This window comes from Canis lupus, chromosome 28, assembly GCF_048164855.1.
Source record: "Canis lupus baileyi chromosome 28, mCanLup2.hap1, whole genome shotgun sequence".
NCBI lineage: Eukaryota > Metazoa > Chordata > Mammalia > Carnivora > Canidae > Canis > Canis lupus.
The window spans coordinates 2,805,907-2,830,496 of record NC_132865.1 but is presented as its reverse complement, the minus strand read 5'-3'; the positions used below and the strand labels follow the sequence as shown (position 1 = coordinate 2,830,496).

At 56.7% G+C, this 24,590-nt stretch overlaps 2 protein-coding genes across 7 annotated transcripts; one reads left to right on the top strand and one right to left on the bottom strand.

The window, feature by feature from the left end:
- Nucleotides 1-1,336: 1,336 nt before the first annotated feature.
- GEM (GTP binding protein overexpressed in skeletal muscle) lies at nt 1,337-22,740 on the bottom strand. 3 transcript variants are annotated; one of them, XM_072803899.1, is made up of 6 exons: nt 22,096-22,740; nt 20,537-20,876; nt 13,661-13,737; nt 12,557-12,761; nt 3,247-3,366; nt 1,337-1,888 (listed from the first exon to the last, which is right to left on the bottom strand). In XM_072803899.1, the coding sequence occupies exons 2-5, from the start codon at nt 20,865-20,867 to the stop codon at nt 3,263-3,265; spliced, it is 717 nt and encodes a 238-aa protein (XP_072660000.1). In that variant the 5' UTR covers nt 20,868-20,876; nt 22,096-22,740; the 3' UTR covers nt 1,337-1,888; nt 3,247-3,262. The 3 variants fall into 3 exon arrangements, with proteins under 3 accessions (XP_072660000.1, XP_072659998.1, XP_072659999.1); XM_072803897.1 differs by lacking the exons at nt 1,337-1,888; nt 3,247-3,366 and adding an exon at nt 9,419-10,799 and having other exon boundaries at nt 22,096-22,738; XM_072803898.1 differs by lacking the exons at nt 1,337-1,888; nt 3,247-3,366; nt 22,096-22,740 and adding exons at nt 9,419-10,799; nt 21,134-21,289.
- LOC140620099 (uncharacterized) lies at nt 21,395-24,444 on the top strand. 4 transcript variants are annotated; one of them, XM_072803895.1, is made up of 3 exons: nt 21,395-22,950; nt 23,805-23,985; nt 24,336-24,444. In XM_072803895.1, exon 1 carries the CDS (start codon nt 21,762-21,764, stop codon nt 22,869-22,871), a length of 1,110 nt encoding a protein of 369 aa, XP_072659996.1. In that variant the 5' UTR covers nt 21,395-21,761; the 3' UTR covers nt 22,872-22,950; nt 23,805-23,985; nt 24,336-24,444. The 4 variants fall into 4 exon arrangements, 2 of the variants coding, with proteins under 2 accessions (XP_072659996.1, XP_072659997.1); XM_072803896.1 differs by having other exon boundaries at nt 23,805-24,031; XR_012019836.1 differs by lacking the exon at nt 21,395-22,950 and adding an exon at nt 23,147-23,246.
- Nucleotides 24,445-24,590: the final 146 nt, after the last annotated feature.

Below are 24,590 nucleotides of genomic sequence, written 5' to 3'. Positions count from 1 at the left end.
TTTCCCCCCGACTCCTACCAACTAGCTGGACGTGTCCCACTTAGTAGCCCAGCTCACTTTCCGTGGCTTGCCGCCGAGGAACTCTAGATGAGGCGAGACACCTGTCTTCCCTACGCAGGAACGTGAAGCTGGACCCTCACCTTACACCAGGGACAAAAATGAAATAGACCCGAGGCCTGAACGTAAAAGTGAAAAGTGCAACATTCTAGAAGAAAACATTTCCAGAGCATTGGGATCCAGCCATGGTTTCTTTCTTAGCCACAAACCCAAAAGTACAAGCAAAGAAGAAAAAAAATAAAAGAGAGAGAGAGAGAGAGAGAGAGACTTCATCAGAACTAAAAATGAAAAAAAAAAAAAAAGAACTAAAAATGTTCATGCAGCAGACAACCCCGGAAGCCACGTGAAAAGGTGACCCACAGGGCGGGAGGGGTCCCGGCAGGGTATTGCACAACGTGGATGGAAGGCTCTGGAGGTGGTGGCCTGATGGTTGCACAACCTCAGCCGCATCTGCAAGGCCGCTGAACTGCACCCACAAACGGTCCCAATGGCCAGTTCGGCGTACGGATGTTTTATCACAGTGAAGGAGCCCTGCCCTGGACGCATCTGGCCCTGGGCTGACCTCCCCTTCCACCGGCCCGTGAAAACCCACAAGGCAAGGGTCCCACAGAACACACTTGGGGCCCTTGGGGCCGTGGCTGGGCCTTCGAGGATGAGGCCCCATGGGGCGTGGGGGTCAGGCTCTCCCCCGGTGCAGGGGGGACAGTGGGCCAGCCACCCAGGGGCGGAGGGGGGGCACACTCCGCTGCTCCCAGAGCCCTCTCCCCACGTGGAAGGTCATGGAAGGTCAGAAACCGGAGAGGCCGCAAGAGGTGCACCCCCACCCTGCTCACACGGCCACCCCACTTCACAGACTGTTTAGGGACGGAACGCAGGTTGCTTAGCAACCTCAAAACTTAAAAAAAAAAAAAAAAAAAAAACTTGAAAAAGGTTTTTGAACTGTTTAGCCTGTTCTCAGCCCCTGCGTGCAACCCCGGCGGCGAGTGTGGGCCGCCCGTGGGCCAGCGCAGGCGGGCTGAGTCGGGCCTGCCCCCGGGAAAGACCGCGGGTGAGGAGGACCCTCCCTGGCTCCGGCCCCCTCAAAGCTAAGCTCTGAAAGCTCCTGGCCTTTGGTTCGAGTACAGAAAATGAACCTTAGCTGAACGCTTTGGGGCTTTCATCACGAGCCGGTGACGGGGCTTTGTGTGCATTTTCCCGTTTCTTATAAAAAAAATAATAATAGGGAGATAATGTTTTATTTTTTTTAAATTTTTTTTATTTATTTATGATAGTCACAGAGAGAGAGAGAGGCAGAGACACAGGCAGAGGGAGAAGCAGGCTCCATGCACCGGGAGCCCGTCGTGAAATTCGATCCCGGGTCTCCAGGATCGCGCCCTGGGCCAAAGGCAGGCGCCAAACTGCTGCACCACCCAGGGATCCCATGTTTTAATTCATTTATTCGATTTCTTCATTCAGATGAGAAACCTGAGCTTACAGAAGACGGGATCACTTGTCCAGGTTACCCAGCTGGGAATTAGGGGAGCCCGGATTTAGACCTCAGCCACTGGGCTCCAGAGCCAACCCCTTCCTCGGCCCCACGGTCCCACGTCTCCAGCCGCCCGTGCACCCGGCTGCACCCACCGTCCCCACCTCCCCGCCCGGCACCAGGGATTTGGGCACTTCCTCCCACGTGCCCCGCACCGCCCGAGGCACCTGCGTGTGAACCCCTCAGGTCGCATTCATCTGCGGGATGGAGGCAGGGCAGGGCCCAAGGTCACGATCAACCCGATTTTTTAAGAGTCAAGCGTCCTCATCTTCGACACCCAAAATAGCGTGTCTCGTTGTCCGTTGTCTGCACAGAGAGTCTCAAAGACACGATCAAGGAAATCGAATTAACGGTTCCCTCCCTCGCTGCCAGGAGAGCGCGTTGGCACTTCCCCAACGGCTGGGGTCTTTCAACGGCTTTACACCCTCCGGGAGGTGGCGGTCGGGCAGCCGGGTGGGCGAGGGTCTGCTTGCTGGACTCCCAGAGGTGGCGGGGGCACGGGGGGCGCTGAGACCCGCTACTCAGGGCCCTTGCCCGCGCCGGCCACCCCGTAACCCCCTCCGACGTGGCGGTCGGGCCTGATGGGCAGACAGGCCCGGCACCGCCGCCTGCGTGCCCGACCCTTTAAACCCTGTAGGGACTTGGATGTTCCTCAGGATGAAGCCTCCCTTCTGCTGCTTAGCACTTTGTCCTGTGCGGCTGGAACCGCGTTTCTCATTTCACGCGCGGGGATTTTGAAGGCCCCTCTGCCTCGGCACCGCGGGCGAGCCGTAAGCCTGTACCTCCAGGGCGCGGGGGTCGCTCCCACCCGCCGCCTCCCTCCGACCCCTCCCAAAGCAGCCTGAGCCCGAGTGCACGGGAGGGCAGCGCGGCCTGAGCCCTGCATCCCCCCTGCCCGGCCCGGGCCTGCTCCCCTGCCGCCTGCACCTGCCGGCTGCCCCGGCGGCCCCCGTGGCCCCCCAGGCCCAGGACATGGGCCAAACCCTATTTCCACTGCTCTGGAGGCCTGATTCTGCACCTGGCACCCTGCTCCCCGCGACAAATGTCAGCCTTGACAGTCGGACTGTGGGACACTGCCCTCCCCATCAACCATCCTCCCGGCCAGGACTCAGGCGACCCATCACTGATGGCGACAGTATCGGGGCCCCCCAGGGCAAGGGAAGGTCCCGGGCCCATGACCTATATCGGGCCCCCCAGGGATGAGGGAAGGTGTCCAGGGGTCACTACCTAGTATTGGGGCTGAGGGAAGGTTCCCAGGCCCACAACCTAGTATCGGGACCCCCATCCTCCCGGGGCTGAGGGCAGGTGCCCAGGGGTCACTACCTATATCAGGGGCCCCCAGGGCTGGGGAAGGTGCCCGGGGGTCACTACCTATATCAGGCCCCCCGGGGCTGAGGGCAGGTACCCCAGGGTCACTACCTACTATCAGGCCCCCCCTTGGGCTGAGGGCAGGTGCCCCGGGGTCACTACCTATATCGGGGCGCCCCCCACCTCCCCGGAGCAGAAGGCAGGTCCCGGGCCGCTCCTTCGCCGCTCTCCGTGCCTGGTGGGGGGGGGCCGGGCTCATCCAGAAGACCCGGGGGGGGTGCGGGGGGCCCTTCCCCACCCTCTCCTGCCCCCGCTCGGTGCCTCTGTGCGCAGTCACCCCGCCGATCCCCCAGCACCTCGCACCGCTGTGTCCTAAGCCACCGGCTCCGGCTTCTCATCAAATAGATGAACCGCAGGGCGACTTCCTCCGGGTCTTTTTAGTAGGATTTCCACTGCGGCCCCTTGGCCTGCGCAGCCTGATGTTTACAAAAAAGAGAGAAATTACTGCTTTCAGGTACATCGGATGGTGGCGTGTTCTTAGCCAACTAAAAGCCGGCCGGGGGCTTGCGCTGAATCCCCAGCAGCCCGTGGCCTGCCCGCGCCCCGATTCTTGCACACGTGCCCTACCTGCGTGCTTGGTGCGCCTGGCAAGGACCCTGCCAGCCCTCCCGGGAGGCCGGCAGTGCCCGCAGCTGCCGGGGCGGATCTTCTCCCCGCCTGTACGCGGGGCTGCAAATGTGGATGCGTGTGTGTGAACACCCGTCTGCGTGTTTGTCAGCGTGTGTGTGTGTGTGTGCGCGCGCGTGCACCTAGGACCGCAAACACCTTAGAGAGAGTTCCTTCCAAAACTTTCGGTGTCCCCGCGAGGCAGCCTGGTTCCTGGGGCAAACAGCTGCCCGAGGGCCTCGGGGTGGTAGGAGGATGCGGGGCGCCTCCTGGGCCCCCCTCCGTTGCTGTTGTTCTCAAAGCTGAGCGCCGGGGCTTAGCTGCTCTACGTCAGGGGTGAAGGACGCCGCACACCAGCTTTTGCTTCGCCCTGTTTGAGCGGATCCCCGCGGCTGGAAGCACGGCCGCTCGCACGCTGCCTTCCCTCCACACTGAAGCCGGGCCACGCCGGCGCTCCACGTGGCGCCCACCCTGACACGCGCACCAGGGCCACAGTCTAGGGGACGTGCGACATCCCTCTGTGCCCCGCCGGCGCCCCCACGCGCGATCCTCGGGTGCACAGCCCAGCCCGGTCACCTGCATGCCCAGCCCGTCCTTGCACACCCTTCTCCCCAGCCGCCGCGCGACGAAGGCAGGTGTGCCGCGGGGCGTCCTCACGTCCCCAGAAGTTGACCTGGACGCGGACCCATGGTCACAGCCTCCTGCTCCGGGCTGTCCCCAGGCAGTCGCCAGGGCCGAGGCCGAGCCCTTAGGTGCAGTGGGACCTTGCCCGCCTCACCTCTTGGTGTGCACCTGCTTCTGCTGTGCGCCGCGTCGCCCCTGCTGCCTTGGGGGGCTGTGCCCCATGGACTGGGGGGCCGCCCCTCCCCATGCATGACTGTGCCCCGTGGACTGGGGGGCCGTCCTTCCCCATGCACGACTGTGCCCCACGGACTGGGGGGCCGCCCCTCCCCATGCACGACTGTGCCCCACAGACTGGGGGGCGCCCCTCCCCATGCACGACTGTGCCCCACGGACTAGGGGGCCACCCCTCCCCATGCATGACTGTGCCCCACGGACTGGGGGGCTGCCCCTCCCCATGCATGACGCCCTCCCTGTGCCTGCACGCACCCCGGGGCCCAGGCCAGGCGTCCCAGGGCCTCCTCGCTGGCCTCCGCACGGCATCTCAGGCCTCCGGCTCCCGGGCTGTCCCCGCACGGCCACGTGGCCTTGTCCCATCCTTGATGGAAACATTCAAGCGCCAGCCTCGCCTCCAAACCAAGCGGAACCTCTCGGCCTGGAAACCGACCGACTGGGCCAGCGTGGCCGAGTTCCCCGGCAGATTGCTCACCTCCCACCTCCCCCAGGCGATAAATGAAGCGCTTTATACTTAATCCTCACACTAATCCTTAGAGATGGGTATTATCCTTGTTTTTCAGATGAAGAAATTGAGGCTTAGAGATGCCAAGTAAGTTGCCCTAAATAACCCGAAGGCCCGGGTTTCCTAGGGCCCCTGAGCTTATCACAAACTTGGTGGCTTCAAAACCACGGAAACGTATCCTCTTGCAGCTCTGGGGGCTAGAAACCTAAAACGCCGGTGTTGGCAGGGCCGTAGTCACTGGGAAGACGTTAGGGGAGAGTCCCTCCTTCCCTTTCCGGCTCCTGGAGGTCCCGGGCATTCCCCGGTATTTGTCGCCTTGTGGCTGCATCCCTCCTGTGTCGGTCCCATCTTCACGGGGGCTTCTTCCCTGTCTGTCTCTTCTGCGTCCGGGTCTTGGTCTCGATCTCTGTCTCTCTCTCCTTTGTGTACTCATTGGATTTAGGGCCCACCTGGACTCCAGAATGATTTCATCTTGAGATCCTTAACTAATGACATCACTTATCCACCTTCTAGAACACTCCTGGCCATAGTGAATTTCTCTCATTTTTCTTTTTTTTTTAATAATAAATTTATTTTTTATTGGTGTTCAATTTGCCAGCATACAGAATAACACCCAGTGCTCATCCCGTCAAGTGCCCCCCTCAGTGCCCGTCACCCAGTCACCCCCGCCCCCCGCCCTCCTCCCCTTCCACCACCCCTAGTTCATTTTCCAGTTAGGAGTCTCTCATGTTCTGTCTCCCTTTCTGATATTTCCTACCTATTTCTTCTCCCTTCCCTTATATTCCCTTTCACTATTATTTATATTCCCCAAATGAATGAGAACATATAATGTTTGTCCTTCTCCAATTGACTTATTTCACTCAGCATAATACCCTCCAGTTCCATCCACATGGCACAAAAACAGACACATAGATCAATGGAACGGAATAGAGAACCCAGAAGTGGACCCTCAACTTTATGGTCAACTAATATTCGATAAAGGGGGAAAGACTATCCACTGGAAGGAAGACAGTCTCTTCAATAAATGGTGCTGGGAACATTGGACATCCACATGCAGAAGAATGAAACTAGACCACTCTCTTGCACCAGACACAAAGATCAACTCAAAATGGATGAAAGATCTAAATGTGAGACAAGATTCCATCAAAATCCTAGAGGAGAACACAGGCAACACCCTTTTTGAACTCGGCCACAGTAACTTCTTGCAAGATACATCCACGAAGGCAAAAGAAACAAAAGCAAAAATGAACTATTGGGACTTCATCAAGATAAGAAGCTTCTGCACAGCAAAGGATACAGTCAACAAAACTCAAAGACAACCTACAGATGGGAGAAGATACTTGCAAATGACATATCAGATAAAGGGCTAGTTTCCAAGATCTATAAAGAACTTATTAAACTCAACAGCAAACAAACAATCCAATCATGAAATGGGCAAAAGGCATGAACAGAAATCTCACAGAGGAAGACATAGACATGGCCAACACGCACATGAGAACATGCTCTGCATCACTGGCCATCAGGGAAATACAAATCAAAACCACAATGAGATACCACCTCACACCAGTGAGAATGGGGAAAATTAACAAGGCAGGAAACCACAACTGTTGGAGAGGATGTGGAGAAAGGGGAACCCTCTGCACTGTTGGTGGGAATGTGACCTGGTGCAGCCCCTCTGGAAAACTGTGGGAGGTTCCTCAAAGAGTTAAAAATAGAGCTGCTCTCTCATTTTTCTAAACAGATTTTTCACTTTCCTGCCTCTCTGCCCTTGCTCATGCTACGTACGTGCTATTTTCTTGACATAGACCAACCTCTCCCTTTCTCTCTTCTTCAACCAATCTTACCTGTGGAAATCTTGAAGAGCCTTCGAGATCAAGCTCAATGCCACTTCCTCCAAGCAGACATTCATGCTTGCACCGGTCAAGCAAGCAATTCTTTCTCCCACCCCAGCTCCAACTGCCTTCCCTTACACATCTCTGCTGGGCCTTCTGATCTTTACAGTCTATTCTAGGTTTTTGTGCATTTGTCCTCGTTCACCACGGTGCCCACTTCCCACTAACCTATCACAAGCTTCTTAGAGGCACAACCTCCTTCTCGTAACGTGTATTCTCTGCAGCCCCTTGCACAGCAAGAGTCCATAAATTTAGCCAAGTGAACTCATAACCATCTGCCTCTCCCTTTATTGAAGAGCTCACGTATTAAGGAGCAAAACTGTAGGATGTTTAAAGACCAACGTATCCCCAATGTTCCCACTTCCTCAAAATGGAATTTTTAAAAAATAGCCCAATTTACTTTTCCACATCAAATCCAATCATTTTAATAATTTTTTCCTTCATTTGATCTCATCTAATGGCAGCACGTCCAGTCCCTTCCAGGTATATTCCTCCCGTGGTTATTTTGGTTCCTTCCTACTGTCAATGCCACCATCTTCGGCTTCTTGGGACATGCAACTGCACTATTTTCAGGGCTCTTGGGAACCAGGATAGGGTCTCAGTCATTACATTCCCAGCACCCAGCAGGTCCTGGGTGCCCAATAACACTGAAGGGCGCATGAGGGAATGAAGGGGTAGACGTTGCATTAGAGTAGAAGGCCTCGGAGTTCTCGTGGGAGGATAACCTCTGCAGGTCTCCACCATCCTCACCACAACCCTGTGAGCCCGGCATTCTCATGCCACACATGGAAAACTAAGGCCAGGAGGTTCCTCCCAGCCACACATCTAAGTGATGAAACCAGAGTGAAACCCAAGTCTGTCTGACTCCAGAGTGGTAGCTCCTAACCAGAAAGCCTCTTGGAGCAGAACACACCCCACACTGTCCTGCCCCGGCTCAAACTGAGGGAGCCCCAGTGTGATGATCCCAAACGGGGGCCCTTAAGCTAGAGAGTCTTGGCAGCTCTTGGTCCCTTGGCTGGGAAGGTCCAACATACGCGAGCAGGATGGTCGGATCGGGGAGGACAGACAATAGTGTAAAGAACGCATATGTACAGGGTGTGTGTGTGCTGGTGTGTGGGTGGGATGCAGTGCACGTGGTGTGGGATATACATGCTGTGTTTGCTGTATGCTCACACGTACGTGTGTGCTGTGTGGAGGGGTGTGTGACGAGAGCGTGTGTGGTATGTGTGGAATGAGTGGGGTGCGAGGTGTGCAGTGGGGTACGGGATGTGCGGTATGTGTATACGGTGGGGTATGTGTGTAGGTGGGGGGTGACGTGGAGGGGGGATCACGTGTGGTGTGTGTGGTGGTACCTGGGGATGGAAAGAGCTGTGTCTCCGGGAAACAGTTTGGGATACAGGAAGATGCAAGGACTCCAAGTCCCATCTGGACACCACTTGTAGCTCAGACACTTCAGATCTGAACTGGGCCAAGCCGCTTATCCCCCTGACCTTGTTTGCTATAAAATGGCCTGCGCACTCCATGGGGCCGTCGGGAGGTCTATTCAAGAAGAAACACTATAAAAGCCCAACACTCACAAGGGACGGCGCTGAAGAGCAGAGGGAAAAAAGGGAAATGCAGCAGGCCCTGCCTTTAAGGAGTTCTTCAGTTCCACTTGGGGGAAGGCAGACACAGGAAACGATTCACACCATGGAAGGCGTAGGGCAATGAAAACGGACACGTCTTGAGCCCTTCACGTGCGGCTGATCAGAAGGTGCTCATCTCACCATCCTACCAGAGAGGCATTGTCGGCAAGCCCACTTTGCAGATGAGAACACCGATGGTCACAGAGGTTTCGCCTTTGCTCTAAAGACCCGCTGACGTTAAATGGCCCTGATGTCACCTGTGAAACCTGAAGGTTCACTCTTGATAATATCACCTCCCTGTACCGTTCCCTGGAGCGATCCAAGGAGGCGGGGTGCACAGAGATGGGTACCTCCACGCTCAATTCGGAAAAAAGGAGGAGAACGGGCCTGCAGAACTGAGTTACCTAAAGCTGTTACGTTAGGCGGTGTCGCAGGTGCCACGGCTGCGTGTCTCATTACAGACTCAGAAACGCAGGGAGGGCAAAGCGCTAACCACGTTCTCCTTGCCTGGCTAGATCTCAGACTGAAAATCACCAGGTTCCTTTTTTTCCCCCCTAATCCTTTATAATTTCCTCTAATGCTTTAGTCAAGCTTAAGACCATGAGCCTTCGGGGAGCAAAGGCCCATCTGCTCAGTCAGGAATTTGCCAAACCAAAAGATCAATCTGGCTTTTACCGTAACTTAGCATTTAGAGGACCCCAAATACTTCCCAACTGTATTAGCCAAAAATAACCTTGTGTTACTGTGACCCATGGCTCCAGAGGAGAGGTGTCAGGGGTAGTCTTTGAAACAAACAACAACGGGGCCACCACCGACGAAAAGAAGAAATAAATATAAAATATAAAATAACAGGTATGTTTCCATAGGGTGCGCTTGCGTATGTCCGACATAGGATGGTTGGATCAGGGAGGACAGACGGCTTCCCTAGAAGCTATACGGAAAGCATCATAATCGGCTTATTTGGGGAGGAAAAACATTTTAAGAATGCCTTTTTTCCCAAAGATTTTATTTCTTTTTATTATAAGACATATAGGTAAAAACTCGCATATTCTGAAAAAGATAGAAAATGGTAATAAAATGGACATTTTTCCTATTAAGAAATATGTTCATAAATATGCTTTATCAAATGTTAAAATGATTATTATTTTGCAAAATAACAATAAATAGAGCAGAGCTGTGGCATACAAGGGTCAACCCGAAGCACTGGAAGTATTCGCCTTTCGTGTTTTATAAAAACTCAGACTTTTGATCATATTTCAAAATTTGGCATTTCGCACTCCGGGTTATCAACAATTCAGATTTGAAAAATATATTCATGATGGCCCCAAGACTTTAAAAACCATGAAACATGAGAGGCGGTTCGACTACGTAGAATGTGATTTAAATAATTTTGCCCCAAACAAAACACTGTAAGACACAGAAGCGAAGATAGGATTTTTGATCCCGTAAGCGGTATCGGTATCAGTTCCAATGCTATAAATTTCTGGACCCCCAACTGTGGGCATTGCACAAAAATCCTTTGCTAAGCTTTAGTTTCCAGCAAGGTCCATCATTTCTTTTCACAGCTTGATGGAGCAATAATAGTCACGATTATGAGGAGCCCGGTTCTACAAGCCTAGCTCCATGAGTATACGGTACAGAGAGATTCATTTTCCCGCCCGCGGATTAATCCTTTGACGGCTTTCCTATATTTGTTTATGGCCCCCTGGCCTCAGCTTCCTCTCCTGGAACACCGGGACAAATTTTAATAATGAAAAGTCCTCGTTCTGAGCGTTCTGGTGCAGGCTTCCTTCCATCCTCTACTATCCGGAGGAGAGAGGAAACACGTGTGAACACCGAACACACCCTCTCAGGAGTCTCGGGTGTTCCAGTAGCAAGGTCAGGCTTTTCCTGCAAATAAATACTGATTTTTACAAAGACCTGTGGTCTGCCATGCCCTTGGCTGCCCGTGAGGCTAACACGTGAATTCCCAGCTACAGTGGGGGAAGCCGCACGTAATAGTACCGAAGGATGCAATCTAATATAGATTATCGGTCCCGATGGCGCTCAACGATGTCCGTCAGGGGACATCTGGGTGACCCCGGGGGCCTAGAGCACAGAGAGGTCATGGCAGGACTTGGACTTGAGCTTAAAGGCCATATTCTTGTTGTTTTTGGCCACGATCTTGCCCCAGAAGCGCCTGGCCTTCCTGGGGATGCTCTCCCGCCTCTTCTGGTAGGCCAGCCGCCGCTCGTTCTTCTCCTTGCTGTCCCGCCGCAGGCGCACCTGCCGCACGATGCCCTCGAACAGCTCCTTCACGTTGTGCTGGACGGCCGCCGACGTCTCGATGAACTTGCAGTCGAACACCACGGCGCACGCTCTGCCCTCTGCGGGGGAAGGAGGGCGGGACAGTCAGAGCCGCTCGGCGCCACCGGGCCGCAGGCCGCGGCGACGCGGGTCCCCCAGGGGTGCACGGGCGGGGTGGCGGGGAGCTTCCTGGAAGCAGGGGAGCCGGGCTGGGCACCTGGCCCGCCTCAGGCTCCCGGGAGGAGGGCCCCTCCAGCAGAGACGTGACCTTAACTCCAACGGGAAAACCACAGCCTGCAGTTACGGCGCTGCCCGCGCCGCCGGGCTGAACACTGCACGAACCGTATGCCCAGGTTCAAAACAACCCCGAAAACTCCATTCTCCCTTTCAGACAGATGAAGAAACTGGGGTGAGGGGGATCTCTTAAAAACATGAGGGACGGGCGCCCGGGTGGCCCAGCGGTGGAGCACCTGCCTTTGGCTCGGGAGGTGACCCCGGGGTCCTGGGATCAAGTCCCACCTCGGGCTCCCTGCAGGGAGCCTGCTCTCCCTCTGCCTGTGTCTCTGCCTCTATCTGTGCCGCTCATGAATAAATAAATAAAATATTAAAAAATAAAAAATAAAACATGAGGGACGGATGCCCAGGTGGCTCAGCGGTTGAGCGTCTGCCTGCCTTTGGCTCAGGGTGTGATCCCCAGGTCCTGGGATCGAGTCCCGCATCAGGCTCCCCGCCTGCTTCTCCCTCTGCCTGTGTCTCTGCCTTTCATGACTAAATAAATACAATCTCCAAAAATCAATCAATCAAAATGCGAGGGAGTTCCCACAGCCTGTTAAGTCTGAATCCAGACCTGCTTCGTCCTCAAGCTCAGATTCGGAAGTCTTTCACCTGACTCAGTTTCCTGAATTGAACAAGAATCCTACTTTTTGCCTTTTCTCTCTCAAAAAACAATTTTAAAGCTTCAATGAGGTACTTCGAAAAACTTTTGATGATTTCACCAATGTACGACACGGTCACCAGCAAACCGCATGGACCGGCTTTTCCGGAAGAGCCTCAATTTTGAACACTCGGTCGTGTTCCCTGACCTTGTATCCACGTTTTGGTTAGAAAAAAAAATGACTGCTGTAGACAGTCATCCCCTAAGAGTGAGACATCCCCAAGCTAGCTGTATATGGTACGTCCTTATCAGATTTCGTTTCTCCTGAGTGGGGCCCGACAATGCAGTATTTAATTTTTTTACCATCGTACCAGGAACCAGATCTGTATTAGGCCAATAACATCTCAAGGGACCCAAGGAAAGAGGCGATATCCCTGAACTATGCATGGAAATGTCTGTGTGACCCCATCAGGTTGGTGCCTTCACGGAAATCTAGGAAGGAAAAGGTAGGGGACAGGAAGGAGGGTGTTCCCAGGGGCCCCAGGAACCAGAGGCAACCAGAGTAGAATTCTTATTCTCACTGAAACTCTCACAGTTGCCCCCAATCAGAGTTCCCATCTTACGTTTCTTTCCCTGAACTCCAAAGAGTTCCCTAGAGAAAAGGACAAGGAGAAAAGGTTGGGGAGTGCTAGTAAATCCCCCCCTTCCCCTGAGCCGAGCATGCTCTTTTCCCTAACGGAATTCCAGGGCGGGGACAGGGGAATGCGGCACATGGGCCAGAAGGACGAGGGCGCAGCCATCGGCACAGAGAGGATCTGCGGGGAACGCTGGAGCCTCCCCCACGACGCTCCACGGGGCATTTCCCTGGCTCCGGCTTCATGAAAGAAGAGAAAAGGGCACCCATCTGGAGGAAAGCCAGGCGACCCCGAGACTGTGCCCCGGTCCTGGCGCCGCTCCGCTTACCTGACACAGACACTTCCCGGCACCGAACCAGGTCACTTTTGTTGCCCACCAAAATTATAGGGATGTCCTCTGCCTGCCGGGCCCTGCGGAGCTGGATCCGCAGCTCAGATGCCTTCTCGAAGCTGGCTCGGTCCGTGATGGAGTAGACAATCAGGTAGGCGTCCCCGACTTGCATGCAGTGGTCCTGGAGCCATTCGTTCTCCCCCTGGTACAACGAGAAGACCCTCCCTGAGCTCGGGTTGGCCTGGCGAGTGAGGTGTCCTTCGCAGAGAAACAATACGCGCCTCCTAAAGTTGTTACCGTCCACTCCTCCCACATACAGCTTGGGTTGGTGAATTATTAATACGACGACTTGGCCAAACCACATCTCCAATTTCTATCTAACCGACCAAAAATGAGCTTTTTTTCTGACTTCCAGAAACTCCCTGTCCCTTTCCCAGCTGATGAAATTTAGGATCCTTCGGTGAGAATAGGAGGACTCTCCGTAAACACAAGGTCGAGCCTACGTGCTCGGAAGCCCAGAATCTTTTAAAAAGGCAAATGTTGGAGACTGGTGTTAAGGATGTCAATGCCGGGGGCGCCTGGGTGGCATCTGGCTCTTGGTTCCAGCTCAAGTCATGACATCAAGGTCGTGAGATCGAGCCCTGCGTCGGCTCCACGCTCAGCACAGAGTCTGCTTGGGATTCCCTCTCCTCCCTCTGTTCTCTCTCTCTCTCTCTCTGTGTCTCTTTCAAATAAATAAATAAAATCTTTTAAAAAAAAGAATGTCAACTTCATATAACCTGGTTTTATGTAGTTTTAAATTATCCTCCATACTTGGCACTTTCCCTAAAGTGGACATAATGCTTTTGTCTCATTTTAAATAGAACTAAAGGCAAATCGCGGCAACTTGCTTATTATTCAGAGCCCGTCCGCGAGTGGCCTCTTCCTTAGAACAGGCTCCTACTTCGGGGGGGGAAAGAAGCATCTAATGAAGCAAATGGGCCCACCTCAGCTAGAACACGGAAAAGGACAGGCCCCAGGCCCACCCCTGCCCCTGCCCCAGACGGCCCACTGGAAGGCAGGCCCGCGAGGCACCCACTGCCAGAGACGGGCTCCGCGTACCTTGTTTTCCCACATGTCCAGGAGTATAATTGTCGCGCTTTCCCCATCAACAATCAGCGTGCGCTCATAGGTGTCTTCTAGAAAAGAAAGGACAGTGGTGCGGGAGTCAGGGAAGTCGGCAACGCTTTCCACGCGGCAACCAGGCACACAGCCGCGGGGGGCCGGCTGCTATCTCTAACCCCTCCCGCCACACTCCACGTCCGTCCCTTCCTCCAGCGTTTCCCGAGCAGAACACCGACGTCTTCCGAGCCTCCCCAAGTCCTCGTCCTTCCTAGACCTTTGCTCCGGGAAAACCATCCACGGGGACACGGTCTCTGAGCTTCTGACTCCGACTCCGCGGACGATGCTGCGGGAGGGAACACGCTCGCCACCCGGTGGGTCTGTAAGCCCCACTCCTAAGCCTTCCCTGGAAACACCCCCTGTACCTCTCGGGTGGGGGAGGCTGATTGCTGGACACTCACTGGCAATTTCGGGAGCCCTAGGCGATCCCGAGGCATCGCTCCTGTTGGGAGACGAGCGAGGGAAAAATCCCGGGACTATCGCTCTTTTGGCTCACGGGCACGTCCTTAAAATAAATTACGGTTCCCTGGGACTAAGCAGGCTTCTCTCCCCATCTTCAGTACGACCCCCGAGACCTTCCTCCCCGCCCTGCAGCCCAGACCCAGTGTAGGTGGAGGGGAAGGGGCAGCGAACGAACGAGGACGGAGCAGCCCCCGCCCGGAGGGACCAGGTGGGGGGCGAGGGAACGGGGTTTCTGCAGGAGGGAGTCCCATCAACTCGGCATGAGTCAGCCCGTCCCCTACTCTATTTTCACAGTGAGGCTCCCTGTTTGGAATTTCATCATTTGAAAATTATGATTTTCATAATGATGGGTTTTTTTGTTTGTTTTTTTACCATTTTTCTTGCTGCTCTTTTTGCCTGAAATCTGTCCCCTGGATCATCCGAAGGCTTGTGCCCTTACCCCCGTCCAGGGGAAGCTCCCTCGCCATCTACTTAGAACCGCACCACGCCTCTCCCACCAGTATTTCTTGCTCCCTCCCAGTTTTTTGTTTTTGTTCATCATACTTCGAGGCACCTAACATGCAATCCATTTAACTTATTTTTTATAGAGATTTTATTTATTTATTCCTGAGACACAGAGGGAGAAAGGCAGAGACACAGGCAGAGGGAGAAGCAGGCTCCCTGCAGGACTCGATCCTGGGACCCCGGAGTCACGCCCTGAGCTGAGGGCAGACGCTCCACCACTGAGCCACGCAGGTGTCCCATTTAACTTATTTTCTTACTTTCTGTCCCTCTTACCCCTGGAATGTTAAGGCAGAGGTCTGCATGAGTGCTGCTTGCTACTCTACCCCCGACCCCTGGGCAGTGCCCAGCAAGCTGCAGGTGAGCAGCAAATAACTTATCGAGAGAATGAACGAACGCCGACCGCAGCCCTGGGGATACAAGCACAAGCAAACCTGAACTAGGATCTGGATGCCATCCCTTCTGCACTACGCAGTTCTGGACCATTTACGTGCCCTGAGCCTCAGTTTTCCGCATCTGTGAAATGGGACTGACGACAGCATTCGTGCCTCAAGGCCGCGTGACAAGGACACGTGTTAAGCCTGGGCTCAAAGCGGAAAGGCCACAAATGTCAGCCGTTGTCATCGCTCGTCCGGGCGGAGGAGGCTGGGCGAAGCGAGAGTCAAGGAGAAAGAGGGTCCGATGCCACATGTGCCATTATTCCTATTCTACGCGCGCCCTCGCTTTAAAGCACCTCGGGGAAACTGGGGCGCTCCTTGTTCTAGAATAGTGAGGGGTTTACGGCAAGCAACGCTCCTGGTTTAAATACTTGCTCATCTAGGACACTGGATGAAGGTGAGCGGATCCGTCACGCGCAGCCCATCCACCACGTGCAGCCGAGCGGGACCGCGGTGGGACGTGCCGGCTTAGCACAGAGCAGGCCCCGTGCCTCAATGGGCCTATTTATACAGCCTGAGCCGCACTGGGGGCGGGGGGGAGCTGGCGGCCTGGTGGCTGCCTTGGACTTCTTTCCTCTTCTCTAAAAAAGCCTTCCCCGTGCTCACAAACGCCAGAGCAGCACCTTGTGTGCCCTCAGCCCACCACACGGCACCCACAAGCAGGCCCCAGGGTTCCCGTGCGTCCCCTGCAGTTCAAAGCGAAACACGCTACACGGTAATCACAGGGTGGGGGTGGGGGGTGGGGGAGCAAGCTCAGACTGTTCCCTGGTCCAGGAGATATGGGAACATCCTAGAGAAAATGTGGATTAAGGGTCAACACCTTAAATAGTAGACACCTGAGTGCTCCACTGTTCTGGAAGATTCCTGGACTCAGCTCCACCTGAAAATCATCGCGCTGCAAATCCAAGAGCCTGAAACAGCGTATCTGGGCCCTGTCTCCCTGCCCGCGCCCATGCCCGGGCTCCGGGCCCTGCGCCAAGCTTGGGAGCACCTGCCGCACCCAACAGGCTCCTTTCTCTTTCTCCCCTTGTCGCTCACCTTGTCGCCTTCTCAAGGGCTAATCGGGTAAGGAGAAGGGAAATTAAAGAATATGGGATGCTAGAAGAGTCCTGGGTTTAAGGCGTGTGGAGAAAGGGTTGAGGCCTATTGGCTTGTGGGGGTTTTTGGTATCTGGGTCTGGGCCAGTCCTCATTTCTCCAGGGCTTTTGGGGGGCAGCGGGGGGCACAGGCACACGCTGTGCATCACGAGAGATCATCCCGAGGGGTGGGGTGGAGCCTCCGTGATGGGGTGACACCAGCGGCCTTCCCTGGGCTGGCACACTTTAACCATTCAGTCGACCCCCACTGTGGGAGGAGGGCCCCCCCCCCCCGTCCAAGGCCGTGGGACTCGCACGGTGCCCTCTCTCGCTGCCACAGGCTCCCGTGCCCCCTCCAAAGCTGTGAGGCCCCAGTACCCCCGTCCCCCTGGAACTCTCCTCCGCTCTCTGCCCTTGCAGCCCCAGGAACTCCGAAGGGGCGGCCACTCCATGAGCCCTGTCCTCCCCGCTGGCGGCATCTGTGTCTTCCGCACGTGTCACGGGGCCCCCGGCAAGGGCAGGACACAGGTGGACGAGGCCACAAGGAACAGAAGTGGCGGTTTGGGACCCTGCGTCCAGGGACAGGAAGGGGTAGATTCGGAATCGGCTGGAACGGACGTCCAGGCACGATGCTACACGCATCACGTATGCCCCGTCCTGTCGGCCGCTAGCGTCCTGGGAAAGGCACTGTCCCCGTTTCACTGATGAGCACGTCTGGGGAGGGTCCGGGCCTTGTGCAACGGCACTCGGCCCATCTGTGTCAAAGCTGGGCCTCAGATCCACCCAACGGGCTGCAGTCCAGGGCCTTCTCCAGCACTCCCGAACCCCAGCTGGCCTCAGGGTCCACATCGCAGATCACCCCTTCCGCGACCCCTGTGCTGACCTCCACAGCCAAAAGTCATCCTTTCTCCTCCAGTTTCCCCCAGCACTGTCCTCGTACCTCCTTCAAGACGCTCGTCACACCTTATCCTGGCGTAGAATTGCTGTAAAGCCATCTCCATTACACACCCTGTAGGTGTGTGAGCATCTGTAGGGGAAGCCCTCAGACTTGCATGTCTCCGCAGTGACTCACCAAGCTCCAGGGTGTACGTTCAGTAACTATTGAGGATGGATGGATGGATGGATGGAAGGAATGAAGGAAGGAAGGAAGGAAGGAAGGAAGGAAGGAAGGAAGGAAGGGTGGGTGGGTGGAAGGAAGGAAGGAAGGAAGGAAGGATGGAAGGAAGGATGGATGGATGGAAGGAAGGAAGGATGGAAGGATGGATGGATGGATGGATGGATGGAAGGATGGAAGGATGGATGGATGGATGGATGGATGGATGGATGGATGGAAGGAAGGAAGGAAGGATGGATGGATGGATGGATGGAAGGATGGATGGATGGAAGGAAGGATGGATGGATGGATGGATGGATGGATGGAAGGATGGATGGATGGAAGGAAGGATGGATGGATGGATGGATGGATGGAAGGATGGATGGATGGATGGATGGATGGATGGAAGGAAGGATGGATGGATGGAAGGATGGATGGATGGATGGATGGAAGGATGGATGGATGGAAGGAAGGATGGATGGATGGAAGGAAGGAAGGAAGGAAGGAAGGAAGGAAGGAAGGATGAAGGATGGATGGATGGATGGATGGAAGGTAGGATGGATGGATGGATGGAAGGAAGGAAGGAAGGAAGGAAGGAAGGAAGGAAGGAAGGAAGGATGAATGAGTGGCATCAAATGTGCCAAGAGAGTCATAAGATTATTGCAAGATAGCTGTAACCACACCATCTTTATTAGAAGAAAATCTGATGAGAGTACCGTGTAGGGGGTTTTGGTTTGGGTTTTTTTTTTTTTTTAATGATTAATGCTGAAAAAGGAACAATGTGGGGGACATGCCTTGGAAAACCTTCTTCTTTGGAAACATGAAGCCCCTAGTGATTCCAACAGCTGGCTACGGATAAGAGGTGTAATCCTAGGGCAGCCCGGGTGGCTCAGCAGTTTAGCGTGGCCTTCAGCCCAGGGCGTGATCCTGGAGACTCAGGATCGAGTCCCGCATCGGGCTCCCTGCCTGGAGCCTGCTTCTCCCTCTGCCTGTGTCTCTGCCTCTCTCTCTCTCTCTCTCTCGTTTCTGTGTATTCTCACGAATAAATAAATAAAATCTTAAAAAAAAGAGAGAGAGAGAGAGATGCAATCCTAGACAGGACGAATGAAGTCACTCAAATGGGACACGTTCCGTAGGACGGGTCACCTGAGAAGCTTCTCACCAGAGATCCGCTGCTGGAGGGGAGAAGGAAAGGAGTCCCCCTCGCCCTCCCCGCGTGACACAAAGCGCTCTCCCAAAGAGAGAAGCCTCTGCCTTCCAGGTCCAGGGGTGAGTCGGGCTTCCCACGCTCCGCTCCGTGCCTGCGGGGATACCGCCTCCCAGCGAGAGCCACTCGCCTCCCAGCGATGGGGGGGGGCACACATGTTTGAAAGGCTGCCCCCCACTAACTTTTCCAAGACCTCCCTCCACAAAAACAAACGAAAGCCTCTGGGGGACCTCTCCCTCCTGCCCGCCTCCCGAAACACTTGACTGCTACTTCTTAAGCGATTTACTAATTTGACCCCGCTCTGAATGAGTCACCGGCACTTCACTCCTTGCTAAGGGGCCTCGGCGTCGCACGCGTGCGTCACAGGGTGCCCCGGGGCCTACACAGCCGGGCACGCACCCGATGCTAGCGGCAGCCCGATCCAGCCTCGGGGCCTGCAGGGTACACTGGATGCACACGCCCAGGTGTGATTCCCTAGGTCTGTGACACCACGGACCAGCTTTACCACCCCGGGACAGGGACCTGATGCCGCAAGCCTCCCTGTCTTCGCCTGTACAATGGGGACAGTAACACGAATTCGGTTCGACTTTTCTATTATCAGAAAATGACTTATGAGAAGTACTCAGCACAGTGCCTGGCACCGAGCAGGTTCCCTGCCGACGGCAGTGTGAGAACGACACCTAACTAAGATCATAAAGCCTTGAGTTCTAATCCTAGCTACTGATCCCCGGCATCCGGGAGACTCGGTTGGCCACCGGAGTACAGGAATCTTCCAAGCACTCAGATAGACACTGGCAGACGTAAGGTACCCAACAAAGCACGTCTCCTGTGGCAGACGCTCATCCCAGAAATCCATTCCTGCCTCCCTCGCTCCAGGATCGACGGTCACCCACCAGCCTTTATGGAGAACCAGGTAACGCGCCTCTGACCCTATTTCTCCTGGATGCTCATTTAGCTGTAGGCCCTGAGATTCCAGAAGTGAGGGGACAAATCAATGTCCTATCCATGAGTCATCACTTACAAGAGCTGTCACGTGAAGCAGTGAACTCCCTGACGCCGGAGGGAACCAGGAAAAATTTGTTGGTGACAAGGGCCGATGGGAGGGAGGGAGGTGAGGAGCGGGGCTCCCGCACCCACGCATCACCAAGGCATCTGCCTACCTTGGGAGTCCCTGCTCAGCGGTGAGTCGCAACAAGAAGTACAGATAGACCCCACCCCTCGCACGGGGCTGGAAGGTTCTCCCTTCATTTCTGTAGCTGCAGACAAGGAGCTGCAGCTGCCCTCGTCACGTACGCTCCGGTGGGAGCCGTGGCTGAAGGTCATCGCATGAGTAGCATCGATGATCACGATCCTATTACTTCGCAGAATACAGTGCTGTGCTTTAGGGGTATTTGAGGATCACGTGCATTTTGTCACTGTGTCACCTCAAATCAGCCTGGGAAATAGGTGAGTCTTAAATAATCACTATTTTAAGCGAGATTGGACATGGAAAAGTGTCTTGAAAACCTGCAAGACTCTATACAAACATATGCATCACCGATGTTATACTTTAAAAAGTTTTTTTAAAAATCGTGTACTCTTTCAGATGTCAAACTATCTTACACCCTCAGAAGACTCTAATAAGGGTGGAAACTGATAAATCCATCTTAACAGCCTTTCTAATCGGTTTGGTTTTATGTATAACCCCGGAAAAAAAACTGTGTCTACACTGAGCTCCTGAAAAATCCAGGTCAGAGTTGGCAAAAGGCAGAGGTGGGATCCTGAGGCGCTGGCTCTGCCCTCTTGACTCCGTCTACCCCTTAGTCCCTGTGGCGCTGGAATCTAAGAAATTCCCTTTCTGGCCCGGGTTCCACCTACGAGCATTTTCATCTTCTCATCCCGAGAACCCATGCCAGGGCTTTTCTGGGGACTCGGCTTCCCCAGCCAGCGCCAAGAACGCACCCCGGCCACTCCCAGCTCTGCAGATACACGGCCGCCCCCTCGCTCTTCCAGGCCAGACCACCGCCGCGGACAGAAGCCCACTGGGGCTGGGCCACCTACCTCCCAGCACCTCGCAGTCGCTGTCCATGCTGTCATGTACGCCTGCAAAGATGTTGGCCAGAGTGGACTTGCCCACCCCCTGCTCCCCTATGAGCACCACCCGGTAGTAGGTGTTCCCCGACTCGGAGGAGATGACTGAGTCCGTGGAGTCTGAGGACCAGCTCCGGCGACAGGGGTCCTCCGGGGCGGCCGACTGGCAGTGGTGCTGGCCGTACTGCGGGGGCTCTTTCTGGACCATCAGGTGCCTGCCGTCCGCTGGGATGCTCCAGCGCTGCTGCTGCGGCTGCATGCCCACGGGGCCCTGGCGCATGGTGACATTATTCAGAGTCATCGCTGGGTCCTGGAGAGCAAAGAGCCCAGAGGTACCCGTTAGTAAGCACAGCTGGGGGGGGGGGGGATACCGTCAGCCAGCAGCGATAGCCGATAGCCGAGCAGGTGGGCTGAGCCCCAAGGAAGCCTGATACAAGGAACCCCAAGGAAACTCCAAATCCAAGAGGCTTTCCACTGGACACACACACACACACAGGATTAGTAACCAGCTCATTTGCAAGAGGAAGCAAGAGCCACTAGCATCACCCGCGTCCTCAGGAAGCGCACCCCGCAGGCAGGCAGCCGAGCAACAAGCCGGAGCAGCTGGGGACGGAGCTGGGGACGGAGCTGGGGACGGCGGCCACGTTAGCGGCTCTGGTCCAAACAGGGCTCCTAGCTGCACCCGCGTCCAGAGGGCTTTTGTGCCCGGGCGGGAGACACGTGGCAATGACATCACCCCGGGCTGCCCGGGACCAGCACTCATTGGAACTTCCATGTTTAGTAAAGTTGCCCTGGCGCCCTGCAGCTGCTGAGTGAGCTAGTGCCGGGGGCAAAAAAAATAAAAAGTATAAAAGGATTTCGGTTTGAGGCTCCTGCCTCAGCTCTGCCCTCTTGCCCACAGACACGGCCTCTTAAACCCCAGCCCCCAGCCCGCGGGCGGCAGGGAGGTGACGGCTGCGCCGGGACCCACCACCTCTGCAGACAGGAGGCCCCACTCTCACTAAGCCACGGCCACTCGCGGACTTTCACATCCAGCTCAGATTTCCACCCCCCCGAGGGGAATCGGCGGCGCAAGGACCTGCCAACGCCCCCAGCAACTTGGGGACAAGTTTTCCTCTGCGGAGGTCCCCGCAGGCCACTCGTGGGGAGCGTGGGAAACGCACACCCGCCTCCCCTCCGGGACGCACCACCCGGGATGACCAGCGGCTCGGGCTCGGGCCGTGCCTCAGTTGGCCCGCCGGCGCTCCTGGGGCGGCCCCTGCGGGCGGAGGTGACCCTGTCCGGGCCTGAACCCACGAACCTGGGGACCAAGGGCCTCGTCTGCACCTTGGGCTCTGCCCCCCCACCCGCTGCCCCGCTCCGCGCCCCCAGAGCCACAGCGCGCACCCAAGTTCCCGGGGCTCCCGGCTCAACTCAGAAAGTTCTGCGCTGGGAACGCCCGCGCGTGCCCGCCCGCTCCCCGCTCCCCGCTCCCCGCTCCCCGCGCTCCCGCCGCGGCCCAGGACCCCCGCCCCGACGCGCCCGCTTACTTGGCTGGGCCTGGGGGGCGCCCCGAGTCCGCGAGTGCGTGGGTGCGCTGCGGTCCCGGGTCGCCGAGCGCGGGGTGCTCGCGGGGTGCTCCTGGGGTGCGCGGGGATGCGCGCGGGGTGCTCCTGGGGTGCCCCTGGGATGCTCTCGGGGTGATCCTGGGGTGCGCGCCGGGTGCTCTCGGGGTGCGCGGGGATGCGCGCGGGGTGCTCCTGGGGTGCTCCTGGGGTGCGCGCGGGGTACTCTCGGGGTACTCTCGGGTTGCTCCTGGGGTGCGTGCTCTCGGGGTGCGCGCGCGGTACTCCTGGGGTGCTGTCAGGGTGCTCTTGGAGTGCGCGCGGGGTGGTCCCGGGGTGGTCCCGGGGTGGTCCCGGGGTGGTCCCGGGGTGCTCTCAGGGTGGTCCCGGGGTGCTCCCGGGGTGGTCCCGGGGTGCTCGCGGAGTGCTCCCGGGGTGCTCGCGGGGTGCTCGCGGGGTGGTCCCGGGGTGGTCCCGGGGTGCTCGCGGGGTGCTCCCGGGGTGCTCTAGGGGTGCTCCCGGGGTGCCCTCGGGGTGGTCCCGGGGTGCTCTCGGGGTGGTCCCGGGGTGCTCGCGGGGCGCTCGCGGGGTGCCCGCCGTCCGTGCCGCCGCCGCAGCCGCCGCGGGCCGCAGTTTATAGCGCGGCGGCCGGTCCGCGCCGGGGCTTTTCCGTGACGTCAGCGCCCCCGCGGGAGGGGCGTCTCTGCAGCGAACCCCGAGTCGCGGCCTCGCCGCCCAGACGGTTACTCGCAGTCATGTGACCCCCCAACCTCTCCCTTTTGAAAAATAACGACGGTTCATCCCGGGCTCCTTTATTTCGTTTCCTCCCATTGTTACCAGGTGGGTGCGCGAGGATGGAGAAACACCGCGCGCCCCTCCCCGCCCCCAGCACCCCCCCCCCGCCCCAGCCCCCTCCTCCCCCGGCCCCCTCCCCGACCCCGGCACCCAGCCCCAGCCCCCTCCTCCCCTGGCCCCCTCCCCGACCCCCCAGGCCCCCTCCTCCCTCCTCCCCCTCCCCATCCCCCTCCACTCACCACCCCCCCCCCCCCGCGCCCTGTCCCTGGGGGACGCGGCAGGACAGCCCCACACCGCTGTTTCCCGTCTCCCGCACGACCCACAGAGAAGGGGCCGCAGAGGTGATGAGGGGTCGGGACGTGGGAGAGCAGCTGCGAAAACCCACTGGCTCAGAGGTGCAAGCTGCTGGCCGGCCCCATGCCCCATGCCGTGCTCCCTCAGCAGCTCCCGGTCCCGCCGTGGGGAGGAGCCTGAGCCCTGAGCCCTGAGCCCTGAGCCCTGAGCCCTGAGCCCTGAGCCAGGCCGGGCCTTGTCCCCCACCCGACCCTCCACCCTCCGGGCAAACATTAACCACTACCAGCACCGAGGACCTCGGGCCTCGGAGTACCCAGGCCCACTCGGCAGGGAGGTGGGGTCCATCCTGCCACAGGCCTGCAGGGCAGCCGCTATAGCCTCCCCCATTCCGTGGAGAAGAGTGCCCGGGCCGGGGAGCTTGCCCAAGGTCACGCAGCTCCTGGAAGTGGCAAAGTCAGGATCCAAAGCCTGGTTTGCCGGACTCTTTGCACTGCACCACCAGCTGAAGGGTTTCGGTGACCTCTTTCTGGGGACATGGGCCTTTCCCAGACGCTGGGTTTGGAGATGACACCGGCCTTTTCCAACACATCCATCCGCTTTTCCAGCCAGCTCCATCTCCGGGTTGGCTGGCGGCTCCGGGAAGCAGCCAAAGGCCCACATCCATCCGAGTGGCTGGGCTCTGCTGTGATTACAGCCCATTCTCAGTCATCCCGCATGCAGTTATCCGCACTGGGGACTATCCAAGTGACCAGCTACTGAGACCTGCCAGGCCCCGAGCTGGCAAAGGTGGGATCCACAGAGTCATGAAAATTTAGAGCTCATTCCACCCCAGGTGCTTGGCCTCAATCTCCTACTTTATACATAAGAACTCGAAACCCAGGGGGATGACCACCACTCAGCTGGTAGTAACTGGAGCTGGAACTAGAACCGGGTATCATAATTTCCCGGATGGTGCCCTTCATCACCATTGAATCTTTTTCTGGGCTTAGGCAGGAGGGGATGGCCACAGATGCAGAGAAAGGAGATTAGTATGGGGGCGCAGGGCGGGGGTTGCCTGGGGGAGGGAAAGAGATCATCTAAGACATAGCCGACTGCATGCTGCAACACCTGTCATTTGTGGATTATCTGCATTTCAGAATTTACCAGGCTTTTTCCGTGCTGAGCCTCCTACTCGGTCAACTGGTCTCCACTGAAACATTATGTGGCTAAAACCTAAGAATAAATGAGAAACTATTAAGCATCTTATATAGCCTCTCAATGCTATTTCTGCCTTTGATAAGAACCTAATTCTTGGGGCACCTGGGGGACCCAGTGGTGGAGCGTCTGCCTTCGGCTCAGGGTGTGACCCTGGGGTCCGGAGTTGGAGTCCCACATCGAGCTCCCCGCAGGGA